At 43.0% G+C, this 18,251-nt stretch overlaps 3 protein-coding genes across 3 annotated transcripts; all 3 read left to right on the top strand.

The window, feature by feature from the left end:
- Positions 1-2,487: 2,487 nt before the first annotated feature.
- Positions 2,488-5,523, top strand: rdh14a (retinol dehydrogenase 14a). The gene is made up of 2 exons (XM_026142640.2): positions 2,488-2,828; positions 3,737-5,523. Exons 1-2 carry the CDS (start codon positions 2,586-2,588, stop codon positions 4,352-4,354), a joined length of 861 nt encoding a protein of 286 aa, XP_025998425.1. The 5' UTR covers positions 2,488-2,585; the 3' UTR covers positions 4,355-5,523.
- A 1,948-nt stretch (positions 5,524-7,471) lies between these two features.
- LOC113006638 (retinal cone rhodopsin-sensitive cGMP 3',5'-cyclic phosphodiesterase subunit gamma-like) lies at positions 7,472-9,751 on the top strand. Its single transcript, XM_026142753.2, has 4 exons — positions 7,472-7,619; positions 8,396-8,508; positions 8,588-8,625; positions 8,707-9,751. Exons 2-4 carry the CDS (start codon positions 8,396-8,398, stop codon positions 8,781-8,783), a joined length of 228 nt encoding a protein of 75 aa, XP_025998538.2. The 5' UTR covers positions 7,472-7,619; the 3' UTR covers positions 8,784-9,751.
- A 149-nt stretch (positions 9,752-9,900) lies between these two features.
- Positions 9,901-16,273, top strand: guca1g (guanylate cyclase activator 1g). Its single transcript, XM_026194556.2, has 4 exons — positions 9,901-12,481; positions 12,564-12,713; positions 13,474-13,570; positions 14,818-16,273. Exons 1-4 carry the CDS (start codon positions 12,287-12,289, stop codon positions 14,946-14,948), a joined length of 573 nt encoding a protein of 190 aa, XP_026050341.1. The 5' UTR covers positions 9,901-12,286; the 3' UTR covers positions 14,949-16,273.
- The last annotated feature ends 1,978 nt before the right edge of the window (positions 16,274-18,251 follow it).

The following is an 18,251-nucleotide window of genomic DNA, read 5'->3' as shown; positions in this document are numbered from 1 at the left end:
CAATGTCAACACTGACCCCCTGGATTGAAACAGGGGTCAAGTGTTTCCTGGTCTTCCTGAAGTCCACGATCAGTTCCTTGGTCTTTGCCACGTTGAGCTGCAGATGATTCTGCTCACACCACGTGACAAAGGAGTCGAGCACAGCCCGGTACTCTGTCTCATCATCCCTGCTGATGCATCCAACCACCGCAGAGTCATCAGAAAACTTCTGAAGATGGAGGTCTCCGTGCAGTGGCTGAAGTCTGTGGTGTAGAGGGTTAGGGGAGGAAGGGGGAGAGGACAGTCCCCTGTGGTGCCCCTGTGTTGCTGATCACCTTGTCAGACACACACTGTGGGAGACGTACATATAGTGGTCTTCCTGTCAGGTAATCAACAATCCAGGACACCAGAGAAGCATCCACCTGCATCGCTGCTAACTTATCACCCAGGAGGGTCGGCCTGATGGTGTTGAAAGCACTGGAAAAGTCAAAAAACATGACCCTCACAGTGCTCGCCGGCTGGTCCAGATGGGTGTAGACACGATTGAGCAGGTAGATGATGGCGTCCTCAGTTCCGAGACGAGGCTGATAAGCGAACTGAAGGGGATCCAGATGTGGTCTTACTATGGGTCGCAGCTGGTCCAGGATGAGCCTTTCCAGGGTCTTCATGATGTGGGAGGTCAGTGCCACGGGCCTGTAATCCTGGGGGCCACTGGGACGAGGCGTCTTTGGTACAGGGACGAGGCATGATGTCTTCCACATCACCGGGACCCTCTGCAGACTCAGACTCAGCATAAACAGATACCACTGATTATAACTACTGTTTGTATTCAATCACATGACTCTAATTACGTTATTAATACGTGTTTCTTCATCATCTCGTGTCACTGTTTGCCTTTGCTCCACCAGAGGGCCCCAAAGGCTCATCCATGAACAGATCTTCAACCCCAACAGCCAAGGCTGCGCTCACTCGGAAAGCAAAGCACATGCATTTGTAATTAGTGTTCATACAGGAATGGATCATCAAAGACTGTAGGAACTGCCACAGGCTATTACACAACTGTGCTTAGCCGAGCCTATAAATAAAAAGTATCCCCTTTCTTAAAGATTGCAGGGGTAGACCCTGAACAGGCCGTCAGTTAGATAGAATATGGGCAGTGATGAACTGAATGGCTCTTGCTGAGTATATAGTAGTTTACAAAATACTGGAAAGCACAAAAAATGTAACATTGACATCATTAGAAATATAAGATATTGCAACACTGATAACGACCCTTACCTTATATTAAGGTTAAATTAATGTAGGTATAGAAATTCAGGAAGAAATGTTGCACAGAGCACGAATTGAATTTTGGTGGAGCAGTTTAAGCAAGACTTGGTGTGAAGAACTTCTTAGGGAGAATATAAGTGTGGAGGTTTTTAACAAAAAGCTTGAAAAGGATACAGGCTGCAGAAAAAACAATTACAAGGAGGGGGGGCAGGGTTCAAAGGAGTGCTTGGTGGAATGAGCAGTGTAGCAAGGTAAGAGCAGACATAGTAAAAGCACGGCTGAATAGAAACAATTATTACTTACAAAAGAGCACAAGCTAAGCTTAAGAGGTATACTGTTCAAGTGGGGTTAGATTTTCTGTTTGGAGAACAATAGGAATCATCAGCCAAATAGTACACAGACAGGGGAGCACTTGGGATCTCCATAAGACCAATTTTATAAAAAAGAAAATGCAGACAACAAAAAACCATTAAGCAAAGGTGGAAGTTTGCAACGCTCACGTTCAAAGAATTATAAGCAGCCAGATCCAACAAATGTGGCAGAAGAAGGGATGTCAACGACACAAGAAGGGATCTATACAATATTCAAAAACATGTTTGTGATGGAACGCACAAATACAAGAAATAACATCTTTCATCTCAGAAAAAGCACACAAACAAACAGCTGTCCAACATGTAGTGTTGGGCCTGTGATCAGGAAAGAAGGCATTAATAGGAACTTTACAATAATAATAATAATAATAATAATAATAATGGATTGTATTTATATAGCGGTTTTCTAGACACTCAAAGTGCTTTACAATTCCACTATTCATTCACACACTGGTGGAGGCAAACCACAGTTGCAGCCACAGCTGCCCTGGGGCAGACTGAGAGAAGCGAGGCAGTCATATTGCACCATCGGCCCCTCTGGCCAACACCAGTAAGCGGTGGGGTGAAGTGTCTTGTCCAAGGACACAACGACCAGGACAGACAGAGCTGGGGATTGAACCGGCGACCTTCCTTGTTACTAGATAAATTAGCTTAAGACTCCTTTTACTTTCGTAGCCTTTCTTAGAAAGCTAATGTCACAGGATTATGAACAACTGATGATATCTGTGAGCGCGACAGGTTTAATAAAGAAAGAATTTAAATGCTTGTTTTTCTTTCCTTCCTGTAGGCGCACGCCACACTCCAGTCCAGTAGGTGGTGCTGACGCACCTTTTAGCTGGTTTGCCAACCGCAAAAATCCCCCCAAAAGAAGCCGTCATGTTGTTAGTTTGAGGCTTCTGCTGGTTTGGGGGATGCAGTGGTTGGTTAGTTGAACTCTGGAGTCCTGTACCAACTTAAATCCGCAGAATGATGAAGGGAAAGACGGTTATTGTGACCGGTGCTAACAGCGGGATAGGAAAGGCCACAGCAGCCGGCATTGTGAAGCTCCAGGGTCGTGTAATAATGGCCTGCCGAGACTTGGACAAGGCTGAGGAGGCAGCTCGGGACATCCAGCAAGGCACCGGTGCAGAAAGTACACAGCTGGTGGTCAAACAGCTGGACCTCGCTTCACTGACATCTGTACGCGCATTCTGTGAAGACATAATCAAGGTAGCGATATAGTTGTTTTTGTTACTTGTGTCATCGCCAGAGCCCCAAACCTGGGATTACACGCCACCCGCGTTTTATTTGACATGTACTAAATGGACAAAAGTGTTGGGCCATGTACACATAACACATAAACGAGCCTTTCTGACTTTCCATATAAAATCCCAAGACGTTAATATGGAGCTGCTCTACCCTTTGCAGCTCAAACAGCCTCCACTCTTCTGGAAAAGGCTTTCTTTAGGCTTTATCAAGGTTCTGTGTGGACCAGTCACGTTCATCCACACCAGTCATGCCTTTATAGACCTTGGGCGCTGGTGCAGACTCATGCTGGAACAGAAAGAGGCTACCAGCCCGTGGCCCTGAGAGGTCAAACCCACTGCAACTCAAGAAAACTCAACAGCAAAAACCCACAAAACACAACAGAAGTTGAATTAAAGAAATCTTATGGAACACAGTGGACCAGCTGTGGAAGTGAAAGAGTCCAAAACATGCAAAGGACTGAACTGAGACACGCTGAAAAGACTCAGATGGAGAAAACCTTCAGCATTGCTGAATATCCATACAGTGTGTCACCCGACTGGCTGGACAGTCCACAGTACTGGGTTACATACCACTGAATGCTTGTTAATTAACAATATTTATATTTCTTCCTGGTGGAAAAATATTTGGCAGGTGGCGGCATCCTAAAATTGGGAGCAGCTCTGCAGTGTGGGAATAAGTCACTGGTTTTCTAAGTATGTAGCGGCTGTCGTCTGAGCTGGTCCTGAATGAGCTCACCCACTCTTTGGAGGAAGCTCATTTATGCTGCAGTGTGCACATGCGCCACAGACCTGTTTTATATCTAGTGTGTTTCTAGTAGTAAAAGTAAACCGTGTACGAAATAATCTGTTCTCCTCTTTGCTGTTAAACAGGAGGAACCTCGGCTAGATGTGCTGATCAACAATGCCGGTATCTACCAGTGTCCTTACACCAGGACAGAGGATGGCTTTGAGATGCAGTTTGGAGTCAACCACCTGGGACATTTCCTGCTCACCCATTTGTTGCTGGACCTTCTGAAACGATCAGCTCCTAGCCGCATAGTGGTGGTCTCTTCCAAGCTCTATAAACACGGTTACATAAATTTCGAGGACCTAAGCAGCGAGAAGTCGTATGACAAAGCTTTTGCCTACAGTCGCAGCAAACTAGCCAACCTTTTGTTCACCTGTGAGCTTGCCCGTCGCCTGGAGGGCAGCGGAGTGACAGCGAATGCTGTAACTCCGGGCATAGTGAGGACTAATCTGGGGAGGCACGTTCACATCGCTGTGTTTGTTAGGCCGCTTTTTGACCTGCTGTCCCGAAGCTTGTTTAGGAGCCCCGAAGAAGGAGCTCAGACATCCGTCTATGTAGCTTCTAGCCCGGATGTTGACAATGTGCAAGGAAAGTGCTTTGCAGATTGTCAGCCTCAGGTTCTTTTGGACAAAGCCACGGATCAGGAACTGGCCGCTAAATTGTGGGACATTAGTGAAGTCATGGTGGGGATAATCACATGAGATCAGCGTGAATTTTGAGACTTAAAAATCAATTATCTAATAACCATTTATTAACCAAAGCCTTTCTAGAGAGCACAAAGTTAAACAGGGCAGAGCAAATCCAAAGCCATGTTTTCCAGAATTAAGACTTTTGTTTGTCCTAAGTGTCATATGTTCAAGTCTCATGGTACCATACTTTCCCAGTAGAGCACGTTGCTCTCAGACTGCTTTACTTGTGTCTCTTAGAAATGTCAAAAGTAGAACGGGAGCAGAGCGTTCGTGTCTGTGGAACCTGCTCCCAGTCTCGGAGCGGTTAAATTTTTAGTTAATGCTTGTAATGAGGGCCGCGGCAGAACCGTCCCTCAGTTTTGCTGATGTAGAGCTGAAAGTGAAACTGTGGGTTCAGGATTCTTTGGAACTTCCCATGAACTCAACATTTCTCATTTACGCTCCTCGTTGTTTTGCTCCTGATGTAAATGAATGTGGAACACATGCAGTAAACGTGCAGTAAAAATGTCATTAACCTGTTCAGGGATGTAAAGTCATTGTCATAATGTGATGCGGTTGTCTTCTCTCATAAAATTGAAGTGAATCGATATTGTTTCCTCTTGAAAATCATACTCTGGCACATGAAGTGGATTTTTACAGTAAGTTTTGTATTTAACTAGGAAGTGAAAGTCTTGGGCTGTTTTGCGACAGTCGGCCCTGCTGTAGCGTGTTTTTGATGGCAGGAGAAACCTGAGAAAGCACGAGGAGAACATCTAAACCACACACAGAGGAGCCCTGCTGCTTAAACCCAGGATGCTTTTGCTGTGAGGCAGTGCTGACTACTGAGGCACAAGTCTTTTTGAACTGAATGCACTAATACTTGTTGCAGTGGTATTATACCACAGACAGTCGTCCAAAATAAGAGAGTTTGTTATACTTACACTATAATTTATAGCTGCTTCTTTAGCTGAGGCCTGTGTGTTTGTGTAAATCGGCTCAAGCATGCACAGTGTGTTGTATTGTGGCCCTTTTCAACGTCAGTGTTTTATGGACTCAAACTTGAATAATATTGAGTCGTCCAGTGTACAAATGCAGTACAAAATGAAAATGATCTAGATTCTCCTTGGTTTTATTCAAACAAATCTCTGAAAAGTTTTCCTTGTAACTCTTGTCAATAAACATCCACAAAACCTCTCAAGAAATGGTCCCAGTTTCTGCTGTCAGCAGGAAAGCCTGCCACTCGTATCCTCCTGAACACAGACTCTCCTTACAGCTTTTATACGTTTCCATCCACGGTCCGTTGTAGAATGATCGTTTCAGAGTTCAGCTCAGCTCAGTTCATGAATTCATTTTCCATTTGACCTGAATTTCACTCATTGTTGGATGCAGTGGTGCAAAGCATGTCACCACTGGACTGTAGAGCAGTGGAGGCGTGTTCTCTGGAGTGACGAATCACTCCAGGAGAGCGGTACTAGTCTGACCGAGTGTAAAGGTTGGTGGAGGGGGGGTTATGGTGTGCGGGTGTTTTTCAGGACTCGGTTCCTTGGTTCTACTGAAAGGAACTCTTAATGCTTCTGCATACTGAGACATTTTGGACAATTTCAGCTCCCAGCTTTGTGGGAGTAGTTTGGGGATGGCCCCTTCCTGTACCGACATGACTGCACACCGGTGCACGAGGCAACGTCCATGAAGACATCATATTAAACCCTGCAGACTGTGAAAGCAATGTCACTCAGGTTCATATCCGTGTGAAGGCAGATGAGTGAATACATTTGGCAGTGTAGGTATGATCCTTCATATCATGAGTCTAAAGGTAAAAATAGGTAAGAGTCCAGCTTCAAAAATTCATTTTATTCTGTCTACGATCTTTAAACTGACTGACACACGTTTATTTTCTCAGCCTCCTGGATTAAAATGGAGCTTCTGCTCTTTATTTACCTGTTGCTGAGGTGAATGTAGTTGATGGCTGAGAGCTTGCTTGGTGACAGTTTTCTTTGTCTTTCATCAACATGTATAATGATTACTCAGACTTTTGGTGTAACAACCTGCTGTCAGGCTTGTAAATGCAGCTATTTTACTTCACTTCCTAATTAGACCTCATTACATGGATCATAGCGTTGTGTTATTTCTCCGGCCTGTTTTTAAGCTGATTATGTAAAGAAAGGAAACAAATAATGCTTTGTTGCTGTGGATAATTTTTTAAATTCTATTCAAATTATTTATAAAGAACCAAATCACAACAAAACAAATCAATCAAAGCAACGAGAGTCCTCTCCATCAATTCAATTATTATGCAAATTATTTGACCACAGCATCCATTTGTATTTATTAAAAAACCACAAACTACATTTGTTTAGTGTTCAGCTCTTAACCAGCGGATTGATCTGGTTCGCATTTCTGGCTGATTTCAGATTTGACTGAATTTGTAAATTAATTTCTTTTTGATCATGAAGTATTTGTTGCTGGTTAGTTAACATGTTGTGTAAGTGTACAGTATGTGGATTTAGTTCAGGGGATTAAGAGTAATCCACTTTAACACTTACCAGCTCCCTCCATATGCTGCAAGTGTCCCTGCAGTCCTCACATGGCCCTGCTGCCTGAGGACCCTCGATGGGCTTCTGAAAAAACAAACAACACAAAAGAAATTGGAGGTTTTTGGTTGAAAATAACGAGTGAGCTAAACGGCTCTGAAATATCTCATTTGTGTTACGTAATGTTCAGGTATTTAGGGTTATGATGATGCATCCTAGTGTGATTTCAGTTTTCAATGAGGTTTGCAGAACAGAGTCGGACTCGCTTCATTAACAGAATAATTGATCGTCACAGACCCTCTGGGAATGGAGGCTAACCCGATTTTGTTTTCAGGTGTTAGCTCAGTGTATTCTTACATTTTTGCTTTCTCTGAGCATTTCAGTCTAATGATGATAAGCAGCACACTGATTAAGAGTGAATGTTTTGCCCTGTGGCCCCATGCCTTAAACAGATGTGTTGTTCTTTGGGTTTATTTATCCAGCATCCTGTGCAGATTTGTCCTCCTTCCACAAACACAACCGATGAGCCCTTAGTTCATGATGACCCGAAATGCTTCCTGTTTAGTGAACACCCACAGAAGGTTTTGGCATGGACAGTGGGCATTGCAGCACAGGTACACACGGCTCAGGATTATGAGATTATCCTTCAAAAAAACCATCGCAGCTCTATTTACAGCTTTGTTATGACCACAGCCAGTATATAAATGCTGTGAGGAGAGTGGCTGCATGACTGAGACCGCACTTCTTTCTTCTTCTTCTGAAACAGGGTAAGAGCTGGCAGCAAACATGAGCACGCACTGTAGCAAAAACCTTTCTATGAAAGTACTTTTTAACATCTTGAAAGCTTTTCCTGGTTTAACTGTGTGTAGAAGAGTGTGCGTTTATTCTTTTAGATGTGTTAAAATGTAACTTCAGATTACACTCATAAATCCTCACGTTGATGTAAAATAACTCTTGAAAGTGTTAAAAATTCAGAACAAGACTTCATGCAACGACTTAAAGAACAGTGAATGATAGTCCAGTTATACTCTACACATCGTTGTATAAATATCTGAGAGGCAGTGCAGCAGCATTGCTGATACTGACATGCTGTGGCTGGAGCAGTGTCGGTGACTGAAGAATAATACAAGTCACAGATTTACTGAACGGTGGAGGGACCTGCTATGGTGTTTGATTTGGAGATATCATTAGGCTGGAAAGTGCTCTGTCGTCCAAGCTGGTCACTGCCAGTAGGTACAGAAGGTTCCTCGTGAAATAAATGACTGATGTGAGGGTGGAAAACAATCCTCTGTATTTATTGTGCCATTTACGTAAGTATGAGGGAGCGATGAGGCCTGATCAGGAGCTAAATGTGCTCAGTCTCACCTTTGAAAATTGAAACAGGTTTTACTTGATGGCACGTTTTGATCCCTGGGTGCTGCATGCTGATTCACGATCATGGGTCATAGCTGACCTTTGACTTTAGTTTTGGAATAGAGACTATTAGCATACAGAAGTCGTAAAAAAAGAGATAAAACTATTTACGTGTTTGAACTTTTTAAAGATGAATCCAACAGCAGCCGAGCCAGCGGAGGGCTCCAAGCCTGCTCCTCCTAAATTCAAGCAGAAGGGATCTCGGCAGTTTAAGAGCAAAGCTCCCAAACCTGGACAGAAGGGGTGAGTTGAGTAATTATTTACACTTATACATCAGTTTCTTGTACTTTCTTTGAATACTTTCCATCTGCCTTTCCAATAGCTTTGACAATGATGTCCCAGGGATGGAGGAGCCTGGAGGTGAGTGTGATTATTATGTTTATTATGAAGCTGTTTTATGTTTAAATCTTATGCTTGGCTTTTATTTTTCTTACCTTGCAGACTCTGCAGTGGTCTGTCCCTGGGAGGCCTTTGGTGACATGGAGCTGAGCGACCTGGCTCAGTTTGGCGTCGTCTAAACCCACCAGCAGACATGTGTGAATGTTTGGAACATCTCTGTGGTTCCTAATGAGAGGATGAGGAGCATCCTCTGAGCTTGGCAGTCTCAGGGTCACATGGAGCCTCTGTAACTCTACTGTAAATGGAGAAAGGAAACAGTGGAACCTTAGATCTGTAAACTATCAAAACAAAATCAAGCAAACTTGCACTGAATTTAAAGGACCCTATTTAACATTTAACAGCCTACTGCTAATAAATCCACAGATTTGTCTTTGCTGAGGACTTTGTGTAGATTAATGTGAAGAAAAACAACTGAATCCATGTTAAGATTTGTGAAATAAGACATGTTAGGCTTAAGTGTATAACAGCCGATAACTAATCCCTGCTACACATGGGTCGCAAACATTTTGCCACTAAACCTGTTGCCCATGGCAACGAACCCGAGCATCCTGCCAGTGGCGAACCAATCTGATCTCAGCTTCATAGAGCCAGTGAGAGATCACACGAAGAGACTGAAGAGGCTGACAAGAAGAAAAGTTCTTCAAGATGTTGAACAGCCTAACTGCCACTCATCAAAAACTATTTGCAAGTGTGCTGAGGAGACCTGGTATTTGAGTGTATTTCATAAAATGTTTGAGAATTAAAAACTATTTATGGCATTTTTTTTGATATTATGTTTTTATGACCAGAAGCTTTCCCTTGACCTCAGAGGAATCTATCTATCTATCTATCTATCTATCTATCTATCTATCTATCTATCTATCTATCTATCTATCTATCTATCTATCTATCTATCTATCTATCTATCTATCTATCTATCTATCTATCTATCTATCTATCTATCTATGCTGTTCATACATGCAAGTAAAAAATGTTTATAAACAGAATTTATGACAGCAGAATAATAATCACAGCTTGCTGAAGGTTTAACTGAATGTTGAAAGTTAATGTAAATGTCTTCATAATAAATGGATTGGACTAGTTTTTACGCAGTGCTTTTTTATTCTACTGGAGCACTCAAACTGCTTTAAAGCACATATTAGCCAGTCCCAGAAGAACACTGGCATATGTAATAATCCAGTTATGATTACATGTTCTTATATGTTTTTTTCAGGCATGTTTATTTTGTCAGTAGAGAACGTAGACACTCAAAAGCTTTTAGTCTGTGTAGACAAGCACTCCCCTGGGAAATCAAAACTGAACTGAGAGGTCTGTGCCTGTCAGGTAAGCCTAATATTTTGGCACTGGCCTGTGAGTTGACATGTCCAGTTTATTTGTATTAAACATGCATTGGTTGTAAATAATAAATTGACATAAATGTGTAGAAGTGAGAAAAATGACAAAAGAGGTCATCTTTTCATAAATATTTCAGGGTAGCCTCATCATGTTCCACCATCTTTAGTCCATTTGACTACATGGTAGCGTCAAAGCCCTTCAAGAAGTAAGTCTTGCTGAGATGTAGCCATGAGAGGAGAACAATAACTTTTGTTTGAGTGCTCAAAAGGACATTATTGTCACATTATTGTGTTGGTGGAGTGAGGAGCAAACAACACTATTTCTAGAAATGGTAAATGGACTCATTCTTATATAATGCTGCTCTACTTCAGTGTCCTCTATACAACATGTCTCATTCACACACAGTCATGCAAACACTTTTTTCTAAGCCCTCTAAATGACATTCACACTCTGACAAACACATCAGCAGCCGGTCGGTGTTCAGTATCTTGCCCAAGGATACTGTCAGAGGACATTATAACCTTTTACTCACTACTTGATTAGTCTTTTCACCAAGTACTTTTTTACTCTTATTTGAGTAACTTTTTTGAAGACTAATATTTTAATGTAATGCTACTCTTACTTGAGTACAATTTTTGGATACTCGACCAACCTCTGGATACTGTGGCATACAGACTGGAGCAGCCAGCGATCGAACCATCATCATTGTTATTAGTAGATGACCTCCTGCCACAACCACCGCAAAGAAACCCATCATCTATAGGTCTTATAGCATCAGCTGGACTTGAGACATGATGTATCAGGGAAACTGGATATGTGAAATCATTGAAAGTGCCTTAAACGTATTATTTATAATGTGCAGCGGGGACATCGATGTACATGTAGATGTCACAGTCAAGGTAACAGCCTTCATGTAACATTACAAAACACGTGAACAAGATACAGAAGTTCATTTAGCAACGAAAAGAAGAAAACAATGCAACACAAAATAAAGTTAATACATTTCAACATTTCCCAATTGCTAGCCTCGGCAGCCGGGGATCAGTCCACCAGGGCCTCCGCTCCTGGCCGCGCTCGGCACACAATGCACCTGACCCCTATGGCGCCTCCTGCGGGTGGTGGGCCTACAGGAGGATGGGCCCATGTACCTTTTTTGGGCTGCGCCCAGCCGGACCCCATGGACTTAGGCCCGGCCACCAGACTGTTGCCCTCGGGCACCCTCCCTGGGCCTGGCTCCAGGCTGGCGCTCCGGTAACCATATCCCAGGCAGGGTGAACTTAGCCTTTCACTCAGAGGGGTCTTCTGAATCGCTCTTTGTCATGAGCAATGTCTTTGCCATGGGAGAACCTACCAAGGGGCAAAAGCCCCCGGACAACATAGCCCCTGGGATCCCTGGGACACAGAAAACCCTCCACCACAATAAGGTAAGGTAAGAGATAGGGATAGGGTGAGGAGTTTAGCAATCCAGGAGGGGCTCAGAGTAGAGCCGCTGCTCCTCCACATCAAAAGGAGCCAGTTGAGGTGGTCAGGGCATGTGATAAGGATGCCTCCTGGGTGAGCTATTCCAGGCATGTCCCACCCGGAGGAGGCACAGGACATGCTTGAGAGATTATATCTCTTGGCTGGCCTAGGAACGCCTTGGTGTTCCCCCTGGACAAGCTGGACAAAGTGGCTGGGGAGAGGGAGGTCTGGGCTTCTCTGCTTAGGCTGCTGCCCCCGCGACCCGGCCCCAGAGAAGTGGTCAAGAAGAAGATGGATGGATGGATGGGCATTCGAACATTACTTCACCTGTTCAGATTCAGTTACATATGGAAAAGGAGTGGGAAGAAGTGACACTTATTTAACCCCACCCCTTCACCATGAGTTATCTCCCTGCTGTTACAGAATTTCTATTTACAGTTCTTTGAGTGCCATGTTTCTTTCTGCTGCAGCACATATCTAATGACAGACAGGCTGCTAATATCAAAGAGAGCTGGTTTAATTAACCACCTAAGTTACCATTAAGTAGACACCACAGTATTCACTGCTGTTGGCACATTGATGACATGCAATGCCAAACTTTCAGACGTGTTATAACAAGATGTTGCTGATTAAAAGTCAAGAGATTAGCAAATTAAAAGATTAACGTGTCACTAACCTGCCACGCCCTGTCAGGTTAGTGAGAGCGAGGCTAAGCAGCAGTCCAAAGCTCTTCAGTTTGACTGTGCAAGCAGACGCCTTGCAGTCATTTCTGCAGAACTTCCATACAAACACACTTGGGGTTTTTTCCTTCAAGCTGGCAGAGGCCATGGGACAAGAAGAAAGTCACAATGAGGAGATGGACTTGGCAAGGATTCATGAGCTGTGTGTCATTTTCATGAAGGAGTGTCCGAGCGGTGCCCTGCACCTGCATGAGTTCAAGAAGATCTTTGGAGTTCCAAGCAGCTCTGTAGAGGAGTCCCTTTTCATAGAAACAATATTCAACTCGTTCGACACAAACAAGGTAAAAAGACAGAACAGTTTGTCTTTGTAAAAATAAATGTACAACTTCACTGTAAATGTACCTTTTTGTTATTTTTAAACAGGATAACACACTGGATTTCCTCGAGTATGTGGCAGCACTTCACTTGATCTTACGAGGTAATCTTGAAGATCGGCTCAAGTGGTCCTTCAAGATGTATGACAGTGATGGAAACGGCAGGCTGGACAGGACGGAGGTGAAACGGCTTGTCAGGGTAAGATAAACTGTGTGATTCAAAGTTTTCTTTTCATTTTGAACAGTATGTTAAGAGTGAAGATTTGTAGAAAAGGAGGATCATCTGTGTGTAATCTGTCTTAACTGTGAGAAGTTACCTGGTTTCATAACACAGATCTTTTCAAGACAGCTTAAAGTACTACTCCTGTGCACCAGATTAGGCCCAGGGGTCATGTAATGCAGCCTCACGGGACATTAGATGAACACATAATGAGGCCATTCTGGGAGGCTGCTGTTGTAATTTACTAGAAGCTTCTAAATTTGGAGACATAAATGCTGGTCATTTATGGTAAAAGAAAACTTTAAACACTTTTTATTGTTTTCTTCTTGAAATAACAAATCTTAGTAATTCTAAGTCATTAGTTTGTTAACTGATGTTAAAACAATCTTATTTGTGAGCAAACAGACCAAGTGTGTATACAGCTAGCCTTTTTTAGTGTTTGTGTGCGTGCGTGTGTGTGTGTGTGTGTGTGTGTGTGTGTGTGTGTGTGTGTGTGTGTGTGTGTGTGTGTGTGTGTGTCAGACCACAACACAATATGCTATCTGCACCTGGATCTTTTTTCAGCTATGCATCATATTTAGCAAATCACAAAGAAACAAAACGTTGGCAGAGTCGACCCTGTCAGAACAGAATAAACTTTCCTGTCAGCATATTGGAGGACAACACACTGTATATTTAGGAGATTAGATCTAAATTGAATGTGAGTGTGCTTGATCATCATTTCATGTGTCTCATGCAGATTCTTTACAAAATCAAACTCCACAAGACTCACATAAGCATGACTCCATCCCAAATCTGTGACCGAATCTTCCAGCTGGTTGACCAGAATAATGATGGTGAGTGTAAACCACTGCACTATGTTGTGAATATGCTGTGATTGTTCTGAATATCTTAGACATGAGACGTAACATGTCTCATGGTCTCATGTCACTGTAGTTTGTTCCTATACTGACTTCATATATGTTCTGTTTTCATTTCAATGCATCCAAAATAGTAAATCACCACAACCTAATACGAGTTTATCGTTAACTACCCACTTTTAGTTTTAAGTATTTAGATGTTCCAGTTGTCTCTTCTAAGGAGGAAGCAGGTGTAGTAAAATATGAATCTAATCATAAACTCTGAGGTGATGGAGTCTTGGAGCTTCTTCTGAGAGCCTCTTTAATCATCTCTGAGTATATCGTCATCACTGGAGCTCTGATACTTGGATTCACTGTGGCAAAAAGAGCAGAGCTTCAATCTTCATGCAGTGGACTGTGTAATATGAATGCATCATTGTGGGCCATATAAAGCAAGGATTTTTAAATGAGCTTTGTTCACTCTGTCACTGTCATAGACAGAATAAAGATCTGATTAAAAAATATGTACATTTCTTTATACTGCCATAATTTATATTAGATATTGAAATCTGAGTATTCAGCTCTAACCTGACAGGACAAACTGTAGGTGACAGACACTGAACATTAGCAACGAGAGAACATGGCTCGCTGATGGATCTGTGGTGGTGACTCAGACAGTAATAGAGTCTGACGTGGATCCACCCTTAATAAGCTTGTTTTTAGTAACTAAAATCTGTTTTTATGTCAGAACATTTTATTGTTTCAGCAGTTGTTGTGAAGTTGTTCTTCTTAACTAGAAATAATTCTGCCATCGTGCACTCTCCTTGCCCTCTTTCAGTTTTTATTCCTGAGCTGTGCACTCATTCTTATAAATTCAAATAAAATACAGATTTTACTTTTTGATTCAACTTCAGATATCATGTCTGCTTCATTTGTCATTAAATAGCAAGGAGGCAGAGCGTACCTGGTCATGAAAGTGGTTGTCGGTCAATTGTCCCATTCATTTTGAGCCTTTAAACTGGGGCACTGTTTCTAGAAAAAGCTGTAATTCTTAAACATTTAATGCAAAATAAATAAATAAAATAAGACCCCTTGAATTAAAGCTGCAACTCAGTTACATTTTGATTATTTAATGTAAAATTGCCTGTAATGGTGTAACACTGCAAAAATGTGACTTTTCCCCAAACATCATAGAAGCCGTGGTATAAAGTCAACAGTGTGGATCGTGTTTTTGTGCCCAACAGGTGAGATAACCTTGTTGGAGTTCATGGAGGGAGCTCAGAAGGACGAATGGGTCATGGACCTACTGAAGCTTGATGTCAACGCCACCGGCTGGGTCATTCAGAACTGCGGCAGACTGGAATCAGCCACATGATGTATTTGGAGGCCGACAGAGTGGTGCTATCTACATACCTGAGCTTTAAAAGTTTGCCTTTGTCTCCACGTTCATCTCCCTGAGGCTGTATACTCTTGATTTGGACATTATACATGAACCTCTTCTGTTGGTAGTGTTCAATCATCAGAGTAATGTAATGAAAGATACTTACAGTCATGTGAAAAAGACATTTCTGATAGGACTCTGTAGAGTTATAGAGTCATTGTTAGCCTGCGGGTCTTCTTTTCTTTTTTTTCCCGCCCGCTCATATGTAGTGTTGCTGTGTGCTGTTCTAAAGTGCATTTAAAACACAGGAGAGCATGGTTCCTGCTTCCTATCAGAGAGCAGCACGGCTCCTCCCAAAAACCCTCAGTGTCTATATGCATTTAAAATTGAGGGTAGGGCACCAGCGCCAGAGGTGGGTTGGAATACACCGACCATCCTCTGGATGCTGTAAAATGTGCCCACCCCCAAGGCCCTATGTATGTGTTATGTGAGAGTGTGAGTAATGTGGATGTCTAGGTTGCAGAATAAAATTGAGGCACAGGCGGGTCTTCTTTTCACAGCAATAACTTCAAGGAATTATTCACTGTGTGAATTTATCAATCTATCCATTCTCTGTTGAGGGATTTTGACCAACACTTCTTTACAATAGTGTTGATTGAGGTTTGCAAGTAAATAATTTATGCACAGCAGTTCACTCAGACTGAGGTCTGAATTTTAACTGTGCTGAGTCAAAACTTTGACACCTTCTTTTTTAGCCTTTATGTGCTGGTGTGCTTGGATCCGTGTTCTGTTGTATGACCCAGTTTTAGCCAAGCTTTAGCTCTTGGATAGATGGCCTCACATTTGACACTAGAACACTTTGGAACACAGAGTTTTCCATGACTGCAAGTGATCCAAGCCCAAATCATCACCCCTCCACCACTGTGTGCTTGACAGTTGGTATAGACTGTTTCTGCTGTGCTGTTTCTTCTTCGGTGAGGTATGTTATGGTTAAACTTGTCCACTTTAGTGTCATATATGTAAAGGACATTCTGGAAGTCTTCTAGTTTGTTCAGATGCAACTTTTCCCACCTAAGAGTGCTGCCAGAAAGTCTAAGAACATTATTAAAGAAAAGACAATAACAGATAACAATAACACTGTATTATGTCATGCAGGAGTGTGCCAAAGGAGGCAGCGTAACACTGAATGTGAGCATGACTTTTGTTTCTTTGTTGCACTTGGAATCTTTGTCACGTGTAATAATGTATCCATTTAAACTTATTACAACAACTTCTTTTGCCCTTTTACAGCAAAATAAAACATATTTTGTTCACAGCAAGTTGTATTTCTGCCATTTTATCATTTGGCAAGAGAGACTAAAAGAAACTTTCTGATGAAACCAGGCAATACGGTAAAAAACTAACCAAAACAAGGAGCTGAGAGATACTAAAACTGGTATAATTATCTGTGGATTTGTCACTTTATGTACAAATTACACTACATACTGTACATGTGGGAGGACATAGGACAGGACAGGAGATTATTTTGCACCTGGTGCCATCAAACTATATATATATATATATATATATAAAAAACAACACCCAGCACGCCCCTGCGGGCGGTTTATCCTTCAAGCTCGGGTCCTTGAGGGTCCTGCGCAGTATCTTAGCTGTTCCCAGGACTGCGCTCTTCTGGACAGAGATCTCCGATGTTGTTCCCGGGATCTGCTGGAGCCACTCGCCTAGCTTGGGAGTCACCGCACCTAGTGCTCCGATTACCACGGGGACCACCGTTACCTTCACCCTCCACATCCTCTCGAGCTCTTCTCTGAGCCCTTGGTATTTCTCCAGCTTCTCGTGTTCCTTCTTCCTGATATTGCTGTCATTCGGAACCGCTACATCGATCACTACGGCCGTCTTCTTCTGTTTGTCTACCACCACTATGTCCGGTTGGTTAGCCACCACCATTTTGTCCGTCTGTATCTGGAAGTCCCACAGGATCTTAGCTCGGTCATTCTCCACCACCCTTGGGGGCATCTCCCATTTTGACCTCGTGACTTCCAGGTTATACTCGGCACAGATGTTCCTGTACACTATGCCGGCCACTTGGTTATGGCGTTCCATGTATGCCTGGCCTGCTAGCATCTTGCACCCTGCTGTTATGTGCTGGATTGTCTCTGGGGCATCTTTACACAGCCTGCACCTGGGGTCTTGCCTGGTGTGATAGACCCCAGCCTCTGTAACACTTCCAGCTCTTCAAGAATCACAGACGCTCAGAAGGGTTGGCTTTTCACAGTTTACTTCTGCAGAAGACATAAAACACATTCAACAGGTGTCTTCTGGTGGTACCGGCAATTGTAGCTCCCTCACAGTGCAAGCGCGCGCTGTGAGGAGCGGAAGCCTTAGCAGCTTCTAAACGTTAGGGTGAGATCCGGTTTCTGGGTTTTCAAAATAAAATACAATTTAAAAAAAAAAAATAAAATTCACACTTAAAATGATAATTAAGAACAGGTAAGTGCATGTTTTTCATATGTATTATTAACTCTGTTACACTCACCCCCACTGAATTTTATCAAATTTGAGCCCCAGGTACCCACACTAGTATGCACCAACCAACCAGAGGTCAAAAATCACAAACACCAACTAAACGTATCCCTAAGGATGAAGTGGGGTGGGAGCAGCGCCAAACTCCCAACCCAGCAACTGGCAGCAGGGTGCCCGAAATACACCCTACTAATAACCCCTTACAAGGTGTGTACCATGGCTCAACAGAAAGAAAAAAAAATGTAGAGTACATAACAGCAAGTACAAATCCCATCATTCGGGTAGGCATATAAACAGAACATTTAGTTAGAGAAGGACGGGATCAAGGGCTTACAAACTGACTTCACGTCAAACCTGTCACGAACCACGACTTGATTTGACATTGTCTGGATCAGTCTATTCACAGGTTTGACAAGTCGCCCAAGTCTGGTTCTGATCTGGGAACCATTCCCGGTTTGGCTATAGTCAACCATTGGGGACTGAGCAGCAATGGCAGGAGCAACTACATCCACCACTACGTCAGGTGTAGTAGAGCATACTTGTACACCCTCCCCACAGCTCGTAGCAATATTGACCTCCTGGGACGCCATGCTAGAACCGGTTTGGTCAAAGTTCACTTCAACAGACAAGGCCGATGCGGCTGGCAAGACTGAATCCACGCTTGAAACATCAGTAACATCTCCCTGAGACTGGCTGGACTCCGTCAACTGCGACACCCATGCAACTGTCCTCTCTCCAGGGTCCAGAGGTTCAGAGATAACCTCCAGGTCAGCT

This window comes from Astatotilapia calliptera, chromosome 1 (assembly GCF_964374335.1).
Source record: "Astatotilapia calliptera chromosome 1, fAstCal68.1, whole genome shotgun sequence".
Lineage (NCBI taxonomy): Eukaryota > Metazoa > Chordata > Actinopteri > Cichliformes > Cichlidae > Astatotilapia > Astatotilapia calliptera.
This window is presented reverse-complemented; position numbering and strand designations above follow the sequence as displayed.

Bases quoted from the DNA above. Each gene is read 5' to 3' on its own strand.
- LOC113006638 (XM_026142753.2), top strand. From the start codon at position 8,396: ATGAATCCAACAGCAGCCGAGCCAGCGGAGGGCTCCAAGCCTGCTCCT. The intron at 8,509-8,587 runs GTGAGTTGAGTA...CCTTTCCAATAG, and splicing joins CCCAAACCTGGACAGAAGGG to CTTTGACAATGATGTCCCAG. The intron at 8,626-8,706 runs GTGAGTGTGATT...CTTACCTTGCAG, and splicing joins AGGGATGGAGGAGCCTGGAG to ACTCTGCAGTGGTCTGTCCC.
- rdh14a (XM_026142640.2), top strand. From the start codon at position 2,586: ATGATGAAGGGAAAGACGGTTATTGTGACCGGTGCTAACAGCGGGATA. The intron at 2,829-3,736 runs GTAGCGATATAG...GCTGTTAAACAG, and splicing joins TCTGTGAAGACATAATCAAG to GAGGAACCTCGGCTAGATGT.
- guca1g (XM_026194556.2), top strand. From the start codon at position 12,287: ATGGGACAAGAAGAAAGTCACAATGAGGAGATGGACTTGGCAAGGATT. The intron at 12,482-12,563 runs GTAAAAAGACAG...ATTTTTAAACAG, and splicing joins ACTCGTTCGACACAAACAAG to GATAACACACTGGATTTCCT. The intron at 12,714-13,473 runs GTAAGATAAACT...TGTCTCATGCAG, and splicing joins AGGTGAAACGGCTTGTCAGG to ATTCTTTACAAAATCAAACT.